General features: G+C 58.1%; 1 protein-coding gene across 1 annotated transcript; it reads right to left on the minus strand.

The window, feature by feature from the left end:
• Positions 1 to 1,796: 1,796 nt before the first annotated feature.
• On the minus strand, positions 1,797 to 19,034 carry SLC6A12 (solute carrier family 6 member 12). Its single transcript, XM_033865667.2, has 14 exons — positions 18,780 to 19,034; positions 15,206 to 15,340; positions 13,527 to 13,667; positions 12,693 to 12,780; positions 11,562 to 11,694; positions 10,039 to 10,173; positions 8,637 to 8,740; positions 8,274 to 8,398; positions 7,797 to 7,909; positions 7,245 to 7,382; positions 6,376 to 6,478; positions 4,588 to 4,688; positions 3,983 to 4,153; positions 1,797 to 2,804 (listed from the first exon to the last, which is right to left on the minus strand). The coding sequence occupies exons 1-14, from the start codon at positions 19,000 to 19,002 to the stop codon at positions 2,661 to 2,663; spliced, it is 1,854 nt and encodes a 617-aa protein (XP_033721558.1). The 5' UTR covers positions 19,003 to 19,034; the 3' UTR covers positions 1,797 to 2,660.
• Positions 19,035 to 23,585: the final 4,551 nt, after the last annotated feature.

Here is a 23,585-nt window from a genome sequence, read left to right on the forward strand (position 1 = left end):
ACCCACCCATCCTGACGCCTTTGGACTCACGGGTCAGAGGCTGTACTGAGTGCCAGGACAGGAAAGCAGTCAGAGGGAGGGATGTTACAGACACAGGCCTTCAGCAGTCCCCATGCCAGAGGAGAGAGGCTGTGAGTGTAAAGTGGGGATCAGGGCCGCTGAGAGAGCAGGTAAATTATGGGGGGGGGCTGTGAACAGTGTTCAGAGACATGAGGCCCGGGGCCCAGCGAGCTGGAGAGAGCCTGTGCGCCACCCACGCACAGAGCTGCCCAACTGCCTGTAGCAGGCGACGTGGCGCCCTGGCTGCTCGGCACGCAGCACTCGGGGCAGGTGGCCGGTGGCCGAGAAGCCTGCTGGCCCTCACCCCACGTCCCTGGCAGCTGGGCTGCCCCAAAGGCAGCCGACTCTCTTGGGCACACCCGTCGGGGCCACGGGGAGGGGGTGTAGGAAGCTTTCATTTCCGGAGGTGACAGCTTGCACGCGGAGGGGGAAACGCTCAGTCTGTCCATCTGTCCAGCGAGGGCATTGGGGAAGGGGCTCAGGAGGTGGGAGGCAGGGCTGGGGAGGTGGCACTGTTCCCTTATGCCACTAGGCGGCAGCAGAGGGCACCATGCCTGCCCCACTCAGGTCCCCAGTTTGGTAAATGAGGGCGATCTGGCTGGGGCAGACTTCCTCTCCATCCCCTTCTGCTGGACCTCCTTCTTTACCCACTGACTCGCCAATAAAAGTGAGTACCAGGGACTTCCCTGGTGGCGTGGTGGTTAAGAATCCGCCTGCCAATGCAGGGGACACGGGTTCGAGCCCTGGTCTGGGAAGATCCCACATGCTGCGGAGCAACTAAGCCCGTGTGCCACAACTACTGAGCCTGCGAGCCACAACAACTGAGCCCACGCGCCACAACTACTGAAGCCCGCGCGCCTAGAGCCTGTGCTCTGCAACAAGAGAAGCCACCGCAGTGAGAAGCCCACGCACCGCAACGAAGAGTAGCCCCTGCTCGCCACAACTGGAGAAAGCCCACACGCAGCAACGAAGTCCCAACGCAGCCAAAAATGAACAAATAAGTAAATAATAAATTAAAAAAAAAAAAAAAAGTGAGTACCAGTGCGCGAGCAGTCCGAGGCAGAAGGGAATGTCCAGAACCCAGGGGTCTGAACGTCTGCTTGTGCCCAGGGTGCCAGCGTCCCTATTCTCACAAGCTGAGAAGCCCTTGCAGATCTGGGCAAAGGATGGCGGATGATCTGAGGATGCCTGGGGCTGTCAGGCTGGAGCTCACCCTGGCTGGACCACAGATTTTTCCTCCAGTCACCAGGCAGTGATTTTTCCTACCTTCGCATCACTGCAGGCGGTGGCCCTTCTTCCAGACCCCAGGTTCTCCCCAGGACACTGTCCAGAAGTGGCCTACCCCCCACAGACCCCCCCCTACCTTGCCGTTGGAACACAAGACCACAGAGCCTCCTCCAGGAAGCCTTCCCCAGCCAGGGAAGGGTCTGGCGCCGTTTGTCAGGGGCCTGGGGAGAGAAGCACCCCACACCTCTCTCCGTGGGAGTCAGGGGGTGGCTCTCCCAGATGCCCAGGCAAACCCTGGGGGAGGGGAAGTGGAAAGTGGGACGAAGACCAAAGTCCAGGGAGGAAATCCGGTCAGAGGGGTATGGGCCAGTGGAGGAGCTGCCAGGGTAGGGCTGCCAGTCTGGGCGGGCTGCTCACATCCCCCCCCCCGCCCGAGGGGGACTCTCTCCCTCCCACCCCAAGAACCACAATGAACAGAAAGGAGGCTGGCACACACGGCAGGTGATCCACGGGTGCTTGTTAACAAGGCAGGAGAGGGCAGTGGGAGGGACACCGGCCTGAGAGCAGGACACCCGGCTTTAGTCATGTCTCTGGCCCCGAGGAGCTTCTTGAACTTGAAAAATCATTTTGTCCCTTGGGTTCCTCAGTTTCCTCATCCATGAAGTCGGGGTCGGGAGCTGCCGGGGGCACTGTCTCTGGAGGGCATCAGCTGGGACAGAACGTGCGGCCGACTAGCCATGTCTGTCCTGGGTGCAGGCCCACGGTCGTGCCTATTTGCCAAGTGTGGGGGCCCTCCTGAGCCCCCACCACCCCAATGCTCTGTGCGTTAAGGACACCGCTGCAAGGCGGGCGTGGAACTAGGGCTGGAGCTGGGGACACCTTGTGACACCGCCTCCGGGAAAATGCAAGACAACGGTGGCCGTTTCTCTGGTTCCTTCCCGCGAGCTCCAGGACACTAAGCCAGGTGAGGAAGCCCTCCAGTGGAGCGTCAGGACCCAGCGTGGGGTGTTCAGTTGTCACATGCAACATGGCGTGTATCTCTAGGGGCGCTACCCTCCCCAGGCACAGAGATCCTAAGTGCTAAGAGGAAGCCTCCCTACAGTGGGTGATCCGCTGTTGCACACTGCAGTTGTTCTAACCAGACGGTGGGCTCCGGAAAGACCACCTCCTTCACAGATAAGACGGGGGGTTCCAACAGGCAAGGCAGGCTCCGGCGGCACCCTCTCTAGCCCACCGGGAGGGGATGTCCACGGACATCACAGAGCTTCTCGGCAGGGCTGCAGGAGGGGGCAGAGGTGAAGGCTGTCCGCCGGGGGCACGGGGGCCCTGACCCAGCTTCCTGGCTCAGTAGCCACCTGGTTTCCAGCCACATCCTACAAGTGCGTCTCCTTCTCCCCGGCCATGAGACCCGCCTTCGTTGGGGAGGGCCCGCAGTCCTGGCTGCTGCCACCGTCCAGACACAGGTGTCGCTTGGGCTGTGGCAGGCTGGGGTCAGGGGTGACGAGCTGCCGCAGGCGCTGCGGGGAGAAGAGGAGTCAGTGGTGCTGGTGGCAAGAGAGGCAAAGACGTGTCCTCGTGTCTGTATCCCCAGGGCCCAGCACACAGCTCAGCGTGAGTGAGTGAAAGGGCACAGAGCTTGAGAAGCGAGAAGAGGCAGTAACGTGTGACTGAGCGTGTGAACCGCCTGGCTCCCGTCCTGGCTCTGTTACTGACGCCTGCGCGGTCGTAGGCACCCCACTGAACCACACTGTGACTCGTCTGTAAGGTGACAGCACGCACCTCAGAGAACAGTGCCCGGCACAGGGTTAAGTGATCAGCGAGCGTCTATTTTGTTCTTGTTACTGTTCTTACTGCTGCTATTATCACACGCTCAGTAAGTGTCTATCATTGTTCCTCCTAGTAGCAGTCCTACGATTACCGCTGTTACTGGTGCCACCTCCTTCTTGCTTTGAATGCAGACGTGATAACTGGAATCAGGACAACCTTCTTGTGACCATGCGGTGATAAGCATGATGATGAAAAGACAACATGCCCAGGATGGCAGTCCAGGAATAGAGGAAGCGTCTGGTCCCTAACGGCCTCTTTAAGCAGCTGGACCAAACGCCAGGAGCCCCCGTCTCTGGTCCTCTTCGTATGTAAGAAGAAACCAAGCCCGTCTGCTTATTGCACGTTGGGTTTTCTGTGACTTGTGGGCGAGACAGATTTCCACAAATGTAATGTCTTTGTGGGACACTGGCTCTATCCCTTCCAGGAAGACATGTCCCGAAGCCTAAACAGGGAGCCTTTTGCATATGGTTCGCAGGCAGGGCTGAGAGGAGGAGAGAAGCCGGGAGCCTGTGTGGATGAACCATGGCTGCTGGTCCCAGTTTCCAAGAGCAGGAATCTGTGCTCTATGACCCTCTGCGTCTGGCACCTTGTGTTCTTATTTGTGACTTACTTTCCCCCTTAACCCCTTGACAGCTGCCCTTGGTCAACCTGCCCAGATGATCTGCTGGAGGTCAGATGCTGAAGGTCTAGGACTCTAGGACTCTTGAACATTTCTGAAAATGAAGCCCTTCTTCAAAGGTCCTTCTCCTTAAAATTCCCTTAGACCGAAGGGCAGCCCGGCACTCAGAGCTGGCCCGGCCGTGGTGTCCTGCCCAGAGTCCAGCCCCTTCGGTGCCCTCCTTTGATGCGCCACTTCCCCAGCCCCTACCTTCCTGAAGGAACCCTGGGTCTTCAGGAGGGCGACGACGACGAAGAGTGGGACGCAGCTCATGGAGGAGCCAGCCAGGAGCCAGCCGATGAAGTAGCCCCAGGCCGGGTACACGTAGACGTTGTTGTATCTGAGAGGTGTGTACTTGCTCAAGGAGAAGAGGAAAGTGGCCTAGAAAGACAGCGGGAGGACGCAGATGCAGGAGGAGCCCGGGAAACCCTCTCCTCGGGACGGAGCAGTTAAACACCAACACACTGGCGCCTCTAGAGATGGAGAGCAGAGGCTCCCTCTACAAGTGCGTCACAGACCGCGGGCTCAGAGGCAGGGAGGGGAGACCAACAGCTGGGAAATCACGCAGGCAGACAGACAGACGGAGGTGCGAGGGAGGGAGGGATGGAGCAGGAACTAGACCAGATGGTAGTGCTGGTAAAGCAAAGAGACGGGTGAGAAAAGGGGGGCGGGGAACCAGCACATAAGAGGGCACGAAGCAGCCCCTGCAGGTAACTGCGCAGGCGCAGGAGGGAAGGAGCCCCAGAACTCTGCCCGTGCCCCGAGATGGCTAGAGGCAGGAGGAGATGGGGGTGGTGGTGCTGGAGGGCACATACCAGGCAAAGGCCCGGGGTCAGGAAGAGCCAGGAGATCTTCACTAGGGGCCATGGCCGGTAGCCAATCATGTCCTCCACGTTGTCATAGAAACGGTCGGCCCCTGACCAGGTGGGTGGGGGGAGAATGTGAGGACAGGAAGGGGACGGCGGGTGGGCTCGGGGAAGGACTCACCTGCTTCGTGGTGGGGAACCTGGATCTGGACGCGTGAGTGACACTGGAGGCGGGGAGGCGGCCACCAACCGAGAGCCCCTAGCCTCCCAGTGTCTCTCTGCTCTCAGGTCTGCGGATGAAGACCCCAGTCCTAACACAGACGAGGGCGTGAGCCCAAACGGGGCTCAGCGGCTATACACACGCTTATTGCGTCGCAGAGGTGAACTCGGCTTCAAGTAAAAATAGCAAAACACCAAGGGAGCCGATGATGCTCGAGCCCAGCGCTGAGCCCTGTAGGGTGGGGGCGGCACCTGCACCCCAGACTCCAGGGGGCCCCTCTGTGCTCCCAGTGAAGCACAGAAGGGGGCTGGGCTGTGGCCATGGAAACACTGCCTCCCGCACTTGGTTTCATGTCCTTAGGTTTCCACATTTGCTCCACCTTCTAAGAAGTAAAGAGCCACTGACTGGGAAAGGCCTGGGAGCCCTCTAGCCACCCCCTCACCACCACAAAAGGAACACTGCGAAATGCCACCGTTAGACAGCCGACCCTTTGGCTTCTTAACCTCCCCCCAGGTGAAAAGCAGATACCGCTGCTGTAGGTGTGACATATTATCAGCCGTTTACACCTCGCTGTGATCGAGTTTGTCAGATCCTCTCTGAGAACAAGTGTCGAAAAGCAGTGGGGAAATCAGAGCGAAAAGGTAGGAGACACGTGGGGTGGGAAGGACGCCAACGAGGAAGGCCTAGGGTAGCAAGATAAAACCCTTCCTATTCGGGGCTCGTCCTGAGGCCCTGCTGCATGGTACCCACGCACCCTCTCTGCCCTGAGCTTTGGCACACTGACAATCCGTTCCCCCAGCTGGTGCAGTGGAGCCAGAGGGACCTGCGGCATGATGACGGCTCCTCCACCTGCCTGCTGTGTGAGCACAGGCAAGGGACCCAACCTCTCTGAGCCTCGGTTTCCCCTGTGAAGGGCTGTGGTGCAGATTACGAGACAGCACTCGGCACTCAGCAGTGCAGTGCTCGGAACATAAAGGCTTCTCCTCTAACCTCACCCCAGGCCGCCGCCGCCGTCATCAGGAACGATAACAGCCTGGATACCATGTGGTCAGCACCGCTGGCTGACTTCCTCCGTGCCGAGGGGGCGGGGCTGTTGGTGGGAGTCAGTGGAAGCCAGAATTCACCGAAGTATCAGAAAGAAATGCACGACCACCACAACAGAAAAGGCTACGTCAAAAACACGGGGATGAGCTTCCTGTCCATGGAAGTGTTCAAGCAAAGCCTGGGTGATGACTTTGAAAGCGCATGTGGGAATCTCTGAAGGATCAGACTAAGTGGCCCTGGAGGTCCCTTTTGACTAGGATTCCCACGGGAGAAGGCCTCCAACAGCCTCTGCATCCAGAAAGCTGTGCACAGTTATTTATAATCATTCTCACTCTTCAAAGAACTCCGTGGTCATTAGCCCAGCTCCACTGCCGTAATGAGAAACACCTGGGTTCCCAGCAACGGCTAAACTCCTCAAGTAAAAAGGACCAGGACAGCAGCACAAAGACCCGCAGAGACCGGCGGGCCCGTCCTCACCCTGGGCACATCCTGCCCTTCGCATGGCCCCAAGCCTCCCCCACCCACCCACTTACCGTACACCCAGCCGATGCAGATCACTTCAAACACGGAAAGGAACAGCAGGCACGTGCCACTGCAGGCGTAATAATCAAACAGCTGGAAGATGTACATCCCGCCCTGTGGGGCAAGAGGCAGAGTGAGACCTCGGCCGGGGGGCAGGGGACATGCCCCAGCCCACACGAGATGACAGGAGCCCATCTGGGAGGCCACCCTGCCCGGTCCAGGGAATTCATCCCTTGCAGCCAAAAAGAGTTTGCCCCGCCTGTCCCTGACTCCCAGCCTCCCTGCCCTCATCTGACAACATCTCTGACATCTGCGAGGACCCCGGGGACTGTGGTGCACATACACTGTGCTGTCTATCCAGCATCCCACCTTCCGGAAGTTGCCGAGTTACGGCCACCTCACTCTGAGTGTGCGCCCCTCCCTGCTCCAGGCCTAAAGAAGAGCAATGGCCAATTCTCAGGGAAAGAGCCCTATCCCCCCAGGGGTTGGCTGGTGGCAGAAGGGAACCCTGAAGCTGCCCAGAGCTGTCTGTAACATCCCAGGAGGGAAATCCGCCCAAGAATGACATCACCAGAGGAAAGGGAAGCCAGGAGATAGAGGGGAGCATCCCTGAGGATGCCATTGGAGCTGCTGGATCCAACCGTGCCTGAAACCGAAGCATCTCTAGACTTTTCTGTTTCCTAACCAAAAAAATTCACCTTCCTGCTTAAGCCAGCTTGTTTGATTTCTGTCACCTGAAACCAAAGGAGAGGGAACCAACACAGGAAGTTTCCGCTATGTGGTCCCTCCAACCTCGCAGTGAAGGGCCGGGCAGGCGAGGGGAATGTGGCTCTGAGGGTGTCAGGGGGTCGCCAGCCTGCAGGCCGCCCCCGCCACTCACCTCGGTGACCAGGAAGAGCCCGATCAGGTAGCACAGGACCACGATGGCAAGGATCAGGAGCTCCCGCCGCCCGCTCTTCCGGAGCTGCCTGGGGAACATGTCCACGGAGGCTGTCACCAGGCACTCCACACAGACAAACTGTGGGCCGGAGGGGGCTGGTAAGAGGGGCCGCTGCCTCCTTGCTCCCCAACCCCACGCTGGCCCACAGAGTGCATGGGGCCAGAACCGGGGTGAGGCCAACCCTGCCTCAGCCTCGTCTCCACCACGGAAGGTGCCAGCCGCGAGGGTTGGCTGGGCGGGGCTGGGCGGCCCGAAGGTTTGGGAGGGCGCGTCCACATCTGCGCGCGGAAGGGTCGGGCCTGGGGGAGCAAAGCAGGTGGCCCCTCCCGGAAAAGGAGGCCGGGCGTCCCCCGACCAGCCTCAAGGACAGGCCCCGGATGCCGGGGCCAGGGCTGGGAAGTCCGGTCGGGGGCCAGCGAGGTCGGGGAGGTTACGGCGGCGGACGCAGAAGCTAGTAAGGGGGTCGCAGGGCGGGCGGGGGCGGGGGCGAACCTGGCTGTCCAGCCCGAGGAAGATGAGCATGATGAAGAAGAGGCAGGACCACAGCTGGGACAGGGGCATCATGCTCACAGCCTTGGGGAAGGCAATGAAGGCCAGACCGGGGCCTGCCGGGTACAGACGCCATCAGGAGCCCGCCCCGGTGTTCGCGCGCATGTGCGCGCGCCTGCGTGCGTGCCTGCGTGCGTGCGCCTGCGTGCCTGCGTGTGCGCGCGCCTGCGTGCGTGCGTGCGCTGGTTCCCGAGGGCCGGCTGGCTCTTCTACTGCTCTGGGGAGCACGCTTTCCACTCGTGCGTCCGTCCTCCCACCCGTCCCCGCCTCCCTCCTCCCTCCCCTGGTTTTGGGGTTCTGCTCTGTGCCTAGCACGGCCGCCTGATGTTGAAAGGTTCCTACAGTACGCAGCTTCTGGGACCCCTGGCCTCCTGTCCCCTGCCCCTCCTCCCCGGCCCCAGGCAGCAAAGCAGCGCCCACCTGACTCGGCCACCTCAGAGATGGGCACCCCCTGCTCCTGGGACATGAAGCCCAGGATGGAGAAGACCACAAACCCGGCCACGAAGCTGGTGGCGCTGTTCAGGAAGCAGAGGGCGATGCTGTCCCTGCAGAAAATGGGAAGGAAAAGGGAGAAAGAAACCCATCGTGGGGGGGACATCCAAAGACGGTGAGCGGTAAAGAGGACAGAGGAAAGGAGGTGGGGGAAAGGAGCCCAAGACCAGGTACCAGAAGGTGAAGAGAAGAAAGGGAGGGAGAAAGACCAGGTCTGGAAAGGGGACCACAGCTTCGGGCCCCTGCTCACAACGGAGGAAGGCCCCCTCCCAGGACCTGCGCCCCGCTCACCTGTAGCAGTTGTTGTGGTACTTGTTGTAGCTGCCCAGGGCCGTCAGGCACCCCTGGCAGATGGCGAAGGAGAAGAAGATCTGGGTGCCTGCGTCCATCCACACCTGCAGGAGACCCCGAGGAAGCGGTGGGAAGATGGGGGGAGCCCGCCAGGGCCTGGAGCAGTGACCGCCCCACACCTCCACAACCAGCGGCCCCTCCGTCCCCGCAGAGCCCACGTTACAGCCTACGCCCACTAACGCATCCTCTTCCCCTGGGCACTGAGCACGCACCACGTTGGTGCGCGTGACTGTAACTTCTAGTTGGTTCACCACAGACGGTGAACCAGAGAAGGAGGCCTGTCTGCAGGGCGGAGCTGAGGACCTGGCCGCCCTCAACCTGCAGGTGCCCCCAGGCAGCCATGTGGGCAGAGGCCACGCCTTCAAATATAGAGAGAAGACACCAAGACTCCACTGGGGGGGGGGGGGGGGGGGGAGGGGGGAGTGGGAGGGGCAAAGAATGTGCTCAGACAAGTCCAGAGGAGCAAAATGTCCCACATCGCACTAGTAAAAAAAAAAATGAAAATGGCAACATGCTACTACTTTTACCTATCAAAGGTCAAAATTAATTCTCCTTCAATCTCTCATGGGCCACAGAAGGAAGGGTACCCACCAACGCGGGCGGTCAAAGTCCACAGCACACGTCAAGAGCCTTAAAAGGTGCGTGTGCTCCCTGACTTTAATCCCACCTCTACGTCTGACTACTGTCAGGAAATAATCAGAGATGTGGTCAGAGATTTAAACACAAGGTGTTCCTCGCAGCTGTCTGTACAATCATAAAAAAAAAAATACATGACCTAAATGTGCAGGAACGGGGAAGAACTGAGTAAAGCCGACACCTGCCCTAGGTGTGGATGCCCAGAGGTCATATGTCCGGGTCTGTCCGCCCGCTGCCCACACCAGCTCTAGAGAGGTACCTGGACTTATGGGACCGCAGTACATCCTGGCTGGATGAGTGAGCGGATGGATGGGGGACGGAGGAAACATTATGCAAATGATAAAATGACATTTACAAATGGGTTTAATAACAAGGAAGATGCTTACACTATAATTTAAGTGAAAATATATTTATCTCCACGAATAATTGTCTCAACTACGTGAAAACACACACACACACACACACCAGATAGAAAAAAATATTGGAAGGAAATATACTAAAATGCTAACAGAGGTTATAGCTGAGTGGTGGGGTTATGAGAGGTTTTTAGTTCCTTTTTCATAATTGTCTTCTCTATTATCTACTTTTGCCTCCAGTGGGCACAGATTGCCTCTAAACAGCGAAAAGCAATCAAAGGTTTTCAAAACTCCAGATCTGGTTTGGGGCGGGAGATGCCTGGGGAAACAGTCCCCAGTGAGGTTCCTACCTGGGGGTCCTTGAGCCGAAGCAAATCTGGTTTTAGATAGTAGATGATGCCCTCGTAGGCTCCGGGCAGGGTGATGCCCCGGATCAGTAGGATGACCAGCATCAGGTAGGGGAACGTGGCTGTGAAGTAGACAACCTGCAGGGGAGAAGACCAAGGTCACCCTTCCCCAGGCAGCGCGAGCCGCCTCGGAGGAGGGGTGAGCACAGGAAACTTCCCACCCCTTCCTTTACACATTCTGGGGTGTCTGGGGCTCCCCAGCAGAGGATGAGACACACATCAGCGAGGCAAAGGGACAGGAGGAAGGACAGGGAGGGGTATGAGTTTCCACCCGTAACATTTCAAGAACTCTTTTTTTTTTTTTTTTTTTTGCGGTACGCGGGCCTCTCACTGTTGTGGCCTCTCCCGTTGCGGAGCACAGGCTCCGGACGCGCAGGCGCAGCGGCCTTGGCTCACGGGCCCAGCCGCTCCGCGGCATGTGGGATCTTCCTGGACCGGGGCACGAACCTGTGTCCCCTGCATCGGCAGGTGGACTCTCAACCACTGCGCCACCAGGGAAGCCCTCAAGAACTCTTTTTGAATCCAGATTCTGGTCTCTCTTAATCCCTTATCCCGGCTGTTCGCCCGCCCCTTGCCCCATTGAAGAGGGTGAGACTCCCCTGCCCAGGGGGAAGGTGAGCAGGTTTGTACAGTGATCAGTGGGGAAATTTAGACTGAACTTTTCCAGGCTTAAGGCTGAGGGAGCAGCATTGGCCTGAGCTCTGGGGGACGGGAGACACACGGGGGGCTCCACTCTGCCCCTTCCCCGGGAGGGCGGCACTGTCCATGTCGTTATTACTACTATTTTTATGTTATCATTATTACAACAATCTGTGGAAGGGGGAGGCTGCTTTGGGAGGGGCTAATCAGGGAAGGTGGGGCCCTGTCTGTTCCCGGCGGTAACAAGCGTGGAGCACCAATGTCAGACTCCCTGGGTTGGAAATGATGCTCCAGTGTGAACTCCGTACACACAACAGGCCACTGTGTCCACCCTCAGCCTGAGCTCCTTCAGAGGTTGGAAACCCGCCACCTCAAAGACTGTTCTGTTTGCCACTTCATCCTAGACGTGGTCTTGGTGTGTTGTTAAACGAGACAAGCACGTCGTACGAGTGTGTGATCCTGATTGTGCGATATTCACACAACACACACACATGCGTATAAAGGAAGCTAGAAGCCGACCAGCAAAACGCTGACAGGGATGAGCAGACACCCCTCCAGCCCGCTGGTGGCTCAGCTCTGACACTGGGACTTTCATGGTTCTTATTTTGCTCTGCACGTCACTTACGTAAACAGGCCTTTGAAAGTCATACCGAAAAAGAAAGCCTTCCCTTGTGTTGAGCTAAACCCTGCCTTCCCGCGACGTCCCCTGTTCTCAGCAGGCCTCTCCCTTTCACTGCTTTCTCTTTCAGGTCTCCAGAGGCGTGCCATGTGTGTCCCCATGGACCCTGGGGGCCACAGAGAGTGGTCCCAGAGCCAGGACCCCTTACCTTGCCCGTGGACTTGACCCCCTTCCAGATGCAGAAGTAGCAGACGACCCAGGCAAGCAGGAGGCAGAGGGCCAGCTCCCAGCGCAGGGCCCCCAGGTCGTGGATGCCGGAGCTGATGCCCAGAACACGTCTCCTGCGGACGGGGAGACACACAACCAGGTGAGGCCGAGGGGACAGTGGCCTGCGCCATCAGGTGTCCTCATCCTCAGAGCTGACCCCATGGGTCTCAGAGTCCACGCCTCCCTGCCCCCACCCCTCCCCTGCCCCATGGCCAGCACGTTCCCACCTGTGGTCTCTAAGCCCCTGGCCATTAGACGGCCACGTAATCCCATAGATATCTGTCTAACTCATTCAGCTTTCTCTGTTGTCAGAGAGATAGAGACAGAGAGTGAGGGCAGTAAGCGTCCGAGCGAGCTCGAGCCCGTGGGGAGCAGAGACCCATACGGGCAGTTGATGAGCAGGTGCTTGGGAAGCAGACAGAGGGGCTGGTTGGGCGTCAGCATCTGAAGAGTGACTGGGGTGATGGGAACACGTGTGTGCCGGGGTCGGTGGGCATGAGGGCGGCGTGGATGCCGGGAGGGCGCCCCGGGGAGAGTGTCGGTGAGTACCTGTGGGCCAAGGTAAGTGTGAGGGCGGGTAGACTTGTATAAGCGCAAGGGTGGACACGTGTGGACGCTGGGGTGCAAGTGCTCGTGTGGAGGGTGCAGGCGTGAGTGTAGAAATTTGCCAGTTCCTGTGGTGTAAATACTCCCACGTCGGCCAATTTCAAGCCACCACCAGGACATCAGGGCACACGGAGCTGGCGCAGACTATTCCCAGCTCGCGCTGGCCGTCGGCCGTGGCTGTCTACGTGCAGGCGGGCGTGTGGGTGCGGGTGGGTGACTGTAAGAAGGCATGTGTGCGATGCAAGTCACGTGGACGCGCGCGTGAGTCCAGGTGGACACAGGTGGATGCGGGGCGAGCGTGAGGGTGTGGACGGTAGGTGTGGAGGGTCCCTCATCTCCTAGTGACGTGAGTGCTGGAAAGCATGCACAGAGAGGTGTACACCTGCACCCCCAGTCCCGGGCCCCAGACATCCAAATTCCCTCCGCCTGGGGCCCCCGGGAGGCGGCCTCCAGGCCGGGCACCTACTCCCAGAATTCCATGACGGGGGAGGTGAAGTTCACGGGCGGGGCCGCCGCGCCAGCTGCTGAGCGGTTCGGGAAGTCCATGCAGTGCTCTGCAGGGGACAAGAGGGGCGTCAGCAGCGGGCCAGGCGGGCAGAGGCGCCCTCACACCCCGTCCACCCCCCTCTGGCTTCGCATTCCCGGTCCCCAGAGCTTCATCTGGAGCCCCCACTTTCCAGCATCAGGAGTCCCGGCTCGGGTGGCTCGGGTGACCAGCCCCCGTCCCTGTGCGCCTCACACTGCTCTCGTCCTGGTGAAGCTGGCTGCTCCTCTGGCCATGCTGCCAGCCACCTCTGACCCTGTCCAGACCTCAGGCCAGGCCCCCATGCCCACGTGTGCACCTCACTCCCCAGCGATGGGGGGATGGGCTCGCGGGACGGCCCCGCCGGGAGTGGTCCCCATGCAGGCCCCTTCCCGTCCTTCCGTGGTCACCCGTCGAAATCTGCCACTGTTCTGTCCGCTCGTCTGTTCCCAGCGCTTGACTGTCCCTGGTGCGGGCTGGGCCGGATCAACCGGGCCCACCGCCGGGTCTTGAAGGTCTGGCACACGGTAGGCCCGCAGTGAACACTGGCTCGGTGGGTGGACGTTGGGGGGTGTTAGCGCCTGGCAGCCGCTTGTCACCCACTGTCCCACCGGGTTGTCGGCTGTCCTGGCGGCTGGTTGGAGATCCCACACGGGGTCGGCCAGCAGAGTGGCCACCTGTGCCCGCCCAGCTCGGCTTGGGGGCTGTTCCGCCAGGAGCTCCATCACTGTTCGCCCGGCCCCAGCTGCCCCATCCCAGGGCCGACACGACAAGTACCTGTGTTCCAGGAGTGGGTGCAGGCAGTCCAGGGCAGCTCGGAGGTAAAGGAGCTGAACAGGTAGAAGAGGGCCCAGGAGAGGATGATGATGTAGTAGACGTTCAGATAGGCCTCGATGACCACAGACGCCAGGCCAATGCCTTGTGGGGGGAGGGAAGTAACAAGGGGGTCCCAGAGACCAGCGTCAGCCTGGGGGCCGCCCACCGTGCTGGAAGGACAGGGGCCACAGAGACCCCGCGGGGCTCATTCACGGGCCTGAGAGGCCCTTTACTCCTTATCTTTCTAAGTAAGAAAAGCAGGTGACAGAGCACCGCCCTAGGCATTCTCCCAGTTTTATGATGTACATCTGAACACATTTGTTTTTTCATGAGAGAATCTCCGGAAGGAGCATCGTCCAGAGGTTAACAGGTGGGTCTCTGGGTGACAGATTTCAGTTCACTTTTAAAAGTTCTTTTCTTTCTCTGGTTTTTCTAGTTTTTCTGTGACAATCAGCATCACTTGTGAAGTTGCAAGGGACGGGAGGAACAGAGGCACGAGGCCAGAGGCAGGAGGTTCCTGAGTTCGGGTCTCACTAGGCATCCGAGCCTCTGGAGGGTGGAGGGAACCCACGCGTGTGTGGGCATCAGGCAAGGACCCGGGCAGCCTCGGTGGGGCCGTGGACCCCAGGGAGCAAGCCGAGGACAGACTCCACGTGGACCACACACAGCCCACACGGACCCCCAAGGATCCGAGGAAATCATCCCAGAGACCCCACAGGGACCCCCCAAATCACCACATGGACCCCCAAGGACCCCACAAAACCATCTGACGCCCCAAGAGGGGTAAGCACCAGACGAGCCATGCCCCGGCGCCCAGCCCCTGGTCAGGCTCCCCGTCTGCTCAGGAGCCAGCGTGCTTCCACCACGTCCACGCCGTCCAGCGGAGGCTTGGCGGCCCCCAGACAGGCCTGTCCCGGGCCCGGCCCCTTAGGGCCTGGTGTCCGAGGCAGAGTCCTCCCTCCCCCGCAACCCTGCGAGGAGCCGCTCGGGGACCAGGAGGCCCCTGGGTTTCCCACTGGCCGCCAGGGCGCCATCAGCTGAACAGAGGGTGGAAGAGGACATCCCCACTGCTCACATCAGTGCCAGCAGAGCCCCAGAGGGAGGGCGGGGGCTGGGACCAGCTTAGTCCCTAACCCAGGACACAGCACAAACCCACGGAGACCTGCGTTAGCGAATGGCCTCATTTTCTCATCTTACGAGGGTAACGCAGACGCTCCTGGAGGGCTAGGTGAGGACGCAAACGCGTGTGACGTGCTGACGTGAGCCCTGGCACCTCATCACCGTCATCACCATGATTATACCCCGCGGAGGCGTGTCTGGGACCAGGCCACGCGCTCGGGAGCACGTTTCCTGCGAAGCTGTGAAGACTCAGCTTCAGGGTTCCTCACTGGCAAGGACTCCTCCCAAGACTCTGCACCTCATGTTGTGCCCAGTTATAATTTTGTATCGTCCTTCCTGGAGACTGCTTCCACTCAGGTTCTAGAAGCTTCGGGCCCCAGGAAGCCTGATGACGCGTCCTAGCTCCTCTGCAGCCCTCAGCACAGGGTGGATGAAGGAAGCAGGGAGGGTGATGGCCGGGGGGGGGGGGGGGGGGGGGGGGGGCGGTGATGGTGGTGTGTGTGTGGCTGGAACGCACTCACCCTGGAGGAGGGGGCAGATCTTCCTCCAGGCTGTGACGCTGCCCTGGCTGGTGTACTGGCCCAACGCCACTTCCAGAAAGAACACTGGGATGCCGCAGGTGAAGAAGAAGATGAAGTAGGGGAAGAAGAAGGCTCCTGCCGAGGAGGGGGAAGGGGGCTGAGCTGGCAGCCAACCCCTCAGCCGCCCCCCGCAGCCCCCAGGGGCCCAAGACAGCAGCTTCCTCCTGTCTGTGAGCAGGGCCCGGCGGAAAGTTTCCAGTCCGCGCCCCGCCCGGCATAGGAAAGACCTTCGAAGGGAAATGAATGATAATGGAGATGGAGACCCTAATATATGCCCTGTGTATTTTCTCAGTGTGCTTCACAGATCTAGTCCATTTATTCTTTTTGGAACCGAAAACGTGTTCTGTATAATTTGATATGCTTATTAAATCATCGAGTTTGTTACGTTTTCGAGAGAAACCAACAAACAAAAACACCTTGGGAAAACGATTTTCCCTGTAATCGTTTTCAGAGGGCATTTCCCCTCCCTCAGGCTCTGGTCTGAGCTGGGCCCCCTGCAGACAAGGCCGCACCTCTGCTAGCCTGCTGCGGTGAGGACCGTTGCCCACATTCTCGTGCACTTGTCTACTCTGCTCCTTAGTTTAAACTTCCAGCAGAGGAACTGCTGAGTCAGAGGGCAAGAGAAATGGACCTTTTTTTTTTTTGCTTTTTCTGTCATAAAATGTACGTAACATAACTTTTACTATTTTAACCATTTTTAAGTGTACAGCTCAGCAGCTCTCAGTTCATTCACACTGTTGTGCAACCCTCACCGCCGTCCGTCTCTAGAGTTTTCTCATCCTCCCAAACTGAAACTCTGTCCCCTTTCAACACTCACTCCCCTCCCCCTCCCCCAGCCCCGGCACCCACCCTTCCTCTTTCTGTCTCTACAAACTTGATCATTCTAGGCACCTCATGGAATCCTACAGTATTTATTCTTTCATGACTGACTTATTTAGCATAATGTCTTCAAGTTTCATCCGTGTTGCAGCATGTATCAGAATTTCCTTCCTTTCCAAGGCTAAATAACTACCCAGTGTCACTATAGGTCACATTTTGTTTATCCATTCATCCACTGATGGACGTTTGGGTTGTTTCCACCTTTTCAGAATAAACTTTTTTTTTTTTTTTGGCCATGCCACGAGGCATGCGGGATCTTAGTTCCCCGGCCAGGGATGGAACCCGGGCCCATGGCAGTGGAAGCGCCACAGAGTCCTAACCACTGGACCTCCAGGGAAGTCCCAGGGATGAACATTTTTAAGGTCTTTGACCGGCATTTCCAAATTGCCCTCCCAAACTCTTGTACCATCTGCCCTCCCAATAGCAACATGTGAGAGCAAAGACGGATTGGTGAGTCTGCCCAGGCCTGCTGCTGCCAACCAGCTCCGTGGTCCCAGGCGAGTGGTTGAGGTCTCTGGGCCCCTGTCCTCCTCTGTGGAACAAGGGCTCTGACGAGATCATCTTTGGTCATAGCCACCTGTATGTCCGTGACACTGCGGCCGGGGCAAGAATAAGCCACCACGTCCTCCCCCAGCGTTAGTTCTCACCCCAGCCCTGGCCTGCCTGGGAAGTCCCATTTCTATTTCTTTGGAGTCATCGGTTTAGGCAATTTGCAGTAAGAACTATAAGTTTTAAAACAGAGAGCAAGGGACTTCCCTGGTGGTCAGTGGTTAACACTTTGCCTTCCAATGCAGGGGGTGCAGGTTCGATCCCTGGTCAGGGAACTAAGATCCCACATGTGGCCAAAAAACAAAATGTAAAATAAAAGAAGCAATATTGTAACAAATTCAATAAAGACTTTAAAAAAATGGTCCACATCAAATAAATGAATAAAAGGGGCTTCCCTGGTGGCGCGGTGGTTAAGAATCCGCCTGCCAATGCAGGGGACACGGGTTCGAGCCCTGGTCCGGGAAGATCCCACATGCCGCGGAGCAACTAAGCCCGTGTGCACCACAACTACTGAACCTGTGCTCTAGGGCCCGCGAGCCACAACTACTGAGCCCACATGCTGCAACTACTGAAGCCCACGCGCCTAGAGCCCGTGCTCCGCAACGAGAGAAGCCACCGCAATGAGAAGCCCGCGCACCGCAACGAAGAGTAACCCCTGCTCGCCGCAACTAGAGAAAGCCCGCGCACGGCAACGAAGACCCAACGCAGCCGAAAATAAAATACATAAATAATTTTTTTAAAATAAATAAATAAAACAGAGAGCAAGACACGTGGTAGATGTTCACTAAATATTTGTCAAATTAAATAGAAACAGTGTTTAGAAGGATTTTCTAAACTGGTTATTTTTAAACAGGAATGTTCCTTCTTTTTTACCTTTCTGGAATGTTTCTAATATCCACATATATCATTTCCACAAGAGGAATACAGTTATTTTCAAAAGGCAAAAATGAATCTGGCCAGTCACACATAAACTCATCTAAATGAATTCTTCCATTTATGTGAAACATTCCAAATAGGTTAAATCCACAGCCACAGGAAGTAGATGAGTGGTTGCCCAGGGCTGGTGGAGAGAGGGCTTGGGGGTGACTTCTAACAGGTACAGGGCTTCTCTGGGGGTGATGGAAATTTTCTAGAATCAGTCGTGGTAATGGTTGCACGAGTCTGTGAACATACTAAAACCACTTAATTGTACACTTACAAAGGTGACTCTGATCCCTCCCCACCGTGCCCCTGCTTATTTTTACTACCAGTGCTGAAAAATATAAAATTGTTTCTTGAATTAAAAAAAAAAATCATAGGGCTTCCTTGGTGGCGCAGTGGTTGAGAGTCCGCCTGCCGATGCAGGGGACACGGGTTCGTGCCCTGGTCCGGGGGGATCCCACGTGCCGTGGAGCGGCTGGGCCCGTGAGCCATGGCCACTGGGCCTGCGCGTCCGGAGCCCGTGCTCCACGACGGGAGAGGCCACAACAGTGAGAGGCCCGCGTATTGCAAAAAAAAAAAAAAAAAAAAAAAATCATAGACAAGATAATGTCATTTCTTTGATCAACATTCCTCAGTGGCTCCCATGTCACTAGAGCAGGGCCCGGAGGGCTGAGCCCCGACCTCTGGCTCCTCTCCCGCCTGTCATTGTCCCCTTGCCGTTCCCTGTGTTTGGAATGTTCTTCACTTGAACTGCATCCTTGAGACTGGCTCCTTCACCTCCTTCAAGTCTGGGCTCAAAGGCCACCTCCCGGACGGACCCTTTCCTGGTCCCCTCGCTTCCCATCTCACGCCCCTCCCCGCCCCTCCTCCCTGCTCTGCTTCTGGCCCGTCCACTCCCCACCATGTGACAGACCACAGTGGACGTATCTGTCTGTGGTCTGCTGCTCTTTGCTGGAGTGTAACCCGGAGTGTGTTGTGCTTTGTATCGAGCATGGTGCCTGGCAAGGGTGGCCAGAGTGTGAGCTGCGAGGAGCTCACCGTGAGGAAGCGTCCCCATTTCACAGCAGGGGGATGCTGGAGTCAAGCTCCCTGCCAGCCTCCCTCCACTGCCCAGGCAGGAGGTGCCCAGGTGGGCACTGCTCTCCCCACCTCAGAGTGAACTCACCTCCCCCGTTTTTGTAGCAGAGGTAGGGAAACCTCCAGACGTTGCCCAGCCCGATAATCTCCCCGGCCACGGACAGCACGAACTCCATCTTGTTGCTCCACTGGCCCCGATCCTTCACCTGGTCCTTGCCTTCCTGGTCCAACTTCTCTCCCTCCTCAGGGACCCAGGAGACCACAGAAGGCCCATCCTTGGGGACTGCCACTTTTCCGTCGTCTGCAGCCATGGACGGGCTGGGAGGCCACAGAGGGGAGTGGGCAGGACGGCAGGAGAGGCGCGGCCTGCGGGGACAAGAAGGAATGAGCTGGGCAGCCCCAAGGACACCCGTGACCCCCGCTTTCTCCATCCTAACCTTTCATTATTGCTGGAATGCTGTTGAATAGTGTCAGACTATTGATTTTCCTCCCAAATTCTTGATATTTACACCTAAAGTTACACTTTGCTCTCACAGCTCTGAGAACAAACAGGGAGCAGTTTGTTCTTAGTTTGCCCATTTTGCAGATGGAAAAATCCAGGCCTTGACAGGTGAAGTGACTTGCCTGAGACCATTCAGGACCAGATTGGGATTGAAACCCAAGCTCGGGGACTCTTATTCCAAGTCTCTTCTGATCTTCACAGTCAGCTGCCGTCCCCGCTGGCCCTTCTGCCCGGCTGCTCAGTGTCAGTGGGTGTCACCCGCCCAGCCTCCGGCCTCCAGGCCAGAAGGGATCAAAGGCTGTCGGGGGTAACAGGAGGTCAAAGGGCAGGTGTGGCCCGGTAACTGCATGGTCTTCCCTGGGCCAGCTGTGTGCTCGTAGCTGTGCCAGCGTGATCGATTGCCTCTGGGTAAACATGGGAGCCTGCTAACTCCGGGCATCTGATTGGGAGGGCAGAGGAGGGTGGGGCACAAGGCCAGGTCGGGACAGGAGCGGCCTTCGAGGGGACCCTGGTTCTTGAACCTCTGTCCTGAGAGCAGGCGGGGTTCTGGTGGCAGAAGTGGCCACCGGAGGGACCCTCACTTGGGCGCTCACCTCCGGATCCGAGCGGTCCCCTCAAGGGAGACCCAGAAGCGACTGCTCACCACGGCAGGTCACTGCCCTTCCCACCTCCCTGCCCTGCTAAAGAGCAGCTACTCTCTGCTCTACCCTGTCCCTCTCGCGGGCTGTTTATCTGCTGCCAGGAGACAGACCGATGCGTGCTCTATCCAGAATCCTTGCTGGCCTTCCCTCCCCACACTCCGCCACCTCCACTCTTGTTTCTGCCAGGAAGACGTGCCGGGCTGCTGAAGGGTCCTCTCCCCCAGGCCCCCCGCTTCTGCCTCCAAGGGGCAGTGGGGAACCAAAGTGACCAGGAGCTACCAAGGGCTCTGCTCCTCCAAGTTTCTAGAGAAACACAAGGGATTCTTTTCATTAAAAGAAGAGTCTGTGTTTACTTGTTGGTCCTTTTAACCCAGGCAGCAGCCCAAGCCCGAGTCAGTTAGAAAGGTGTGGCAGGGCCATCCGAGGTCATGGAAATTTTTGAAGGTGACTTGGAGAGTGCAGGTTATCCCAGGAATGGGAAAGAATGTCGGGGTGAAACTCTGGTACTGGGACCTACTCGGAGGCTTCCGTGGCAAGGTCAGCCCAGGAGGGAAGGCGCGGAGAGAGGCACCCCATGGAATCAAAGGCCTCACCCTCTGATATAAAGGAAGGGGCGGGGGAGGAAGGGAAGGAAAGAGAGCTCCAGGTTCAGAGAGATCAGCCACACCCCAGGGGCTTTGAGAACCAAGCCTCAGGTGGAAAGAACGGGGCGGTTTGGCCCCTGGGGCACCTGAACCAACTGTGGATACTGCTACAGAATTGCGGCTGGGGGACTCTGAGGACTGACCCCTGAATCATTATCCAATGAATGAATGGACTCAGAAACATGGATGAAGAAGCATCCAACAGGAGACCCAAGGTCTGGTCCAGACCTGGCTGGTAATAGTAGAAGTTAACGGGGGACCTCCCTGGTGGTCCAGAGGTTGAGACTCCGCGCTTCCACTGCAGCGGGCACGGGTTCGATCCCTGGCTGGGGAACTAAGATCCCGCGTGCTGCACAGCACGGCCAAAAAACCCCAAACAACAACAACAACAAAAAACTTGACTCCATTTCTTGTCCAACACCTGTTCCCCTCAAGATTGAGGGGTATCAGAGAAAAGGGAGGACTGAAACAGCATACCAGCCCCTGTGTCCCTGTCCTTTGAAGTAAAAGGGTTAAAAAAAAAAAAAGAAGTTGACATTTGAGTCAGCACGGTGCTGACAACACACACATCCTCACATGCATTATTAAGCTTCATCTTCATAAAAATATTTGAAGAATTACTATTAACTCCGTTTTATAAATGAGGAAATGAAGCCCAGAGAGATTAGGGAACAGGCCCTGACACCCCCAGGTGCTCAGTAAACCATTTTTGAATGGTTTGAACAAACTTACCAGTACAGTAACTGGGGAGCTGAGCGGCCACGTTGCTGTGTGACCTTAGGCAATTCACACCTCCTCTCTGGGCTTTAAGTCTCCCTGAAAGAGAGAATGACCCCTACTCAACTGTGGTGTTGGGAGGGCAGGGTATACGCATGAGATCCGTAAAAGACAAGGAGAGATACTGCCTTTGCTCGCCAAGCCATCGCGTAGCCCAGCTCGGGGTCCGAGCATAGGGTCACCAACGGGGTGGCCAGGAGACAAGCCTCCCTGTCCCCAGACCAGAGGCAGCTGTTTCAGGGCCAAGTTGTCCTCAACAGCTGGAGGTGGGGGAGACCCACCTGGGAAAGGAGTAAATGAAGGGAAAGCCAGAGGGGAACACAGGCTGAGGAAGCAAAGCCCAGAGCCCAGGGTGGGCGCAGGATTTAGGAGAAGAGAACGCAGATGAGCTGACCTTCACGTGACAAGTTTGTTCTTTTTCAAAAAGGCTGTTGAGACGAGCATGATTTATGGGTAAGAGTGAAAAACCGGAATGGCAGAATGAAAGCAAGAGCATGTGAAAAGGGAAGCTGGCCCAGGGCCATGGCAAGTCAAGGGGAAATAGGCTTACCTTACAGCAAGCGGGACTCAAGTTAGACTCAAGGAAGAACTTTCCAGGAGGACGTTAGACATAAAAGCTGTACTGAGCTCTCCTTTTGGGGGTTAAAGGCCAAAGGAGAGCACCCCACCCTCCTGCCCCCCTCCCTGCCCCCCTCTACTGTGCCCTTCTACCCCCGGCCCGTTTGCCAGGAATACTTAAACACAGTGTTATCCTCAGTCACGATGACTTTCAGAAGTCTCCACCGTCCCGAGGGTTCACGCCAGCTCTCTCACCTCTCCAACCCCTAGCACCAGCTGCCCTGCTGCCCATCTGCTCTGCTAAGCTGGGGCAGGGTGTGGGGCAGCCTGGACCTCACCACACGCCAGTGCTCTCCAGAAGCAGAGGAAACCTTCAGGAGGCTGACAAGCCCCAAATTCATTGTTTTCAGGGTCTGGGCAGGTAGGCGGAGGAGCGGACACAGGTGGAAATGCTGCTGCCCTCCACGCGCCCCCGGGGGCAGCGGCCCAGGCCCTGGACGTCCCAGCCCCACTTCAGCCCACACCCACATACCAGCTCCCCGTTCAGCACACACGCTGTTGCCGCTCCCGTCACGTCCCCTTGCACACACATACCTGTGTGCACAGCACCAACACATGACCCCCGTTGAGTCCTTCACACCCCGTGGGCCGCCCGCACCCCCGATGCCCCCCGGGCACAGGCCGCCCTGCCGTCTGCACCCCTGTGTGGAGCCCGCGGGGAGGCTGACGGGTCTGGCCCCTCTGCTGGCCGCTTCCTTCCCAGCTGCGGGGCGCCGTCTGTCTCCCCCTCCTCTCGCTCTCTGGCCCGGTCGCTCCTCTCTCCCCTGCTCCCTGGAGTCAGCCCCCTCCCGTCTCAGGACTTTCCGCCAGCCAGGCTTGTCCCTGAGCAGCTCAGATGCTGCAGAGGGTGCAAAGGAGCTGGGGTGACCCCCTTGTCCCAGGATTCCCCAACACCAGACTTCCCTCTGGCCCCGCTCACGGCACGGACACACACTGCCACCCAGTCCCCCTCCCAGGTGTCGCCCCACCCACCCACCCCGCACCCTCTGCGAGGAGCTCACCTCCTCCCGTCTGGCTCCCCGGGTCCCGCAAGCCTCGCGGCCCCAGCAGAGTCCCAGGGAAGCCACTAGGAGACCCGACCTGAAAGGGAAACTGTCCCCCACCTTCGCTCCTTCTCTGCCTCCCAGCTCAGAATCCCATCCAGTCGTGGTCCTGGGACCCCCAGACAGAAAGCGACTCTGTGTGTGTGTGTGTGTGTGTGTGTGTGTGCGCGCACACTCGAGTGTGAGCTGGTGTACTGGGAAGTGGAGGGGCAGAGAAATACCACAGCAGCAGGAGGGACTGAGGCCAAAAGTTTGTGAGCCAGGATTACAACACCCAAGCTCAGAAAGTCAAGTCCTCTGTCCCCAGCCCCTCCCCACCTCCCTCCCGGCCAGAGCTCCCCCACGGGCGGGCGCTGTCCCAAGACGACCCCCCAGAGCTGGGCTCGGAGACTCACGCCCCCCTCGTCTCCCCACCTTTGCCCCTTGTCCCTCCCCCCCATCTCACCGTGCCCCCTCTGGCGCTGGCTCCTTCTCCTCCGGTGGGCACAGCCCTCTCTCACCGGGGCGGTAGGATGGGCACCACCAACAGCCAGGCTGGAAGCTGAGATCTTGGGAGGGGAACTGGCCTCGCTGACGAGGGGGTGGGAGGAGGTGACTCACTGCTGGACTTTTCCACCAAGTACCTGCCCTCTGTGGTTTCAGAGCAAGGCTCTGGACCTTCACAGCCAC

Source organism: Tursiops truncatus, chromosome 11 (assembly GCF_011762595.2).
Source record: "Tursiops truncatus isolate mTurTru1 chromosome 11, mTurTru1.mat.Y, whole genome shotgun sequence".
Lineage (NCBI taxonomy): Eukaryota > Metazoa > Chordata > Mammalia > Artiodactyla > Delphinidae > Tursiops > Tursiops truncatus.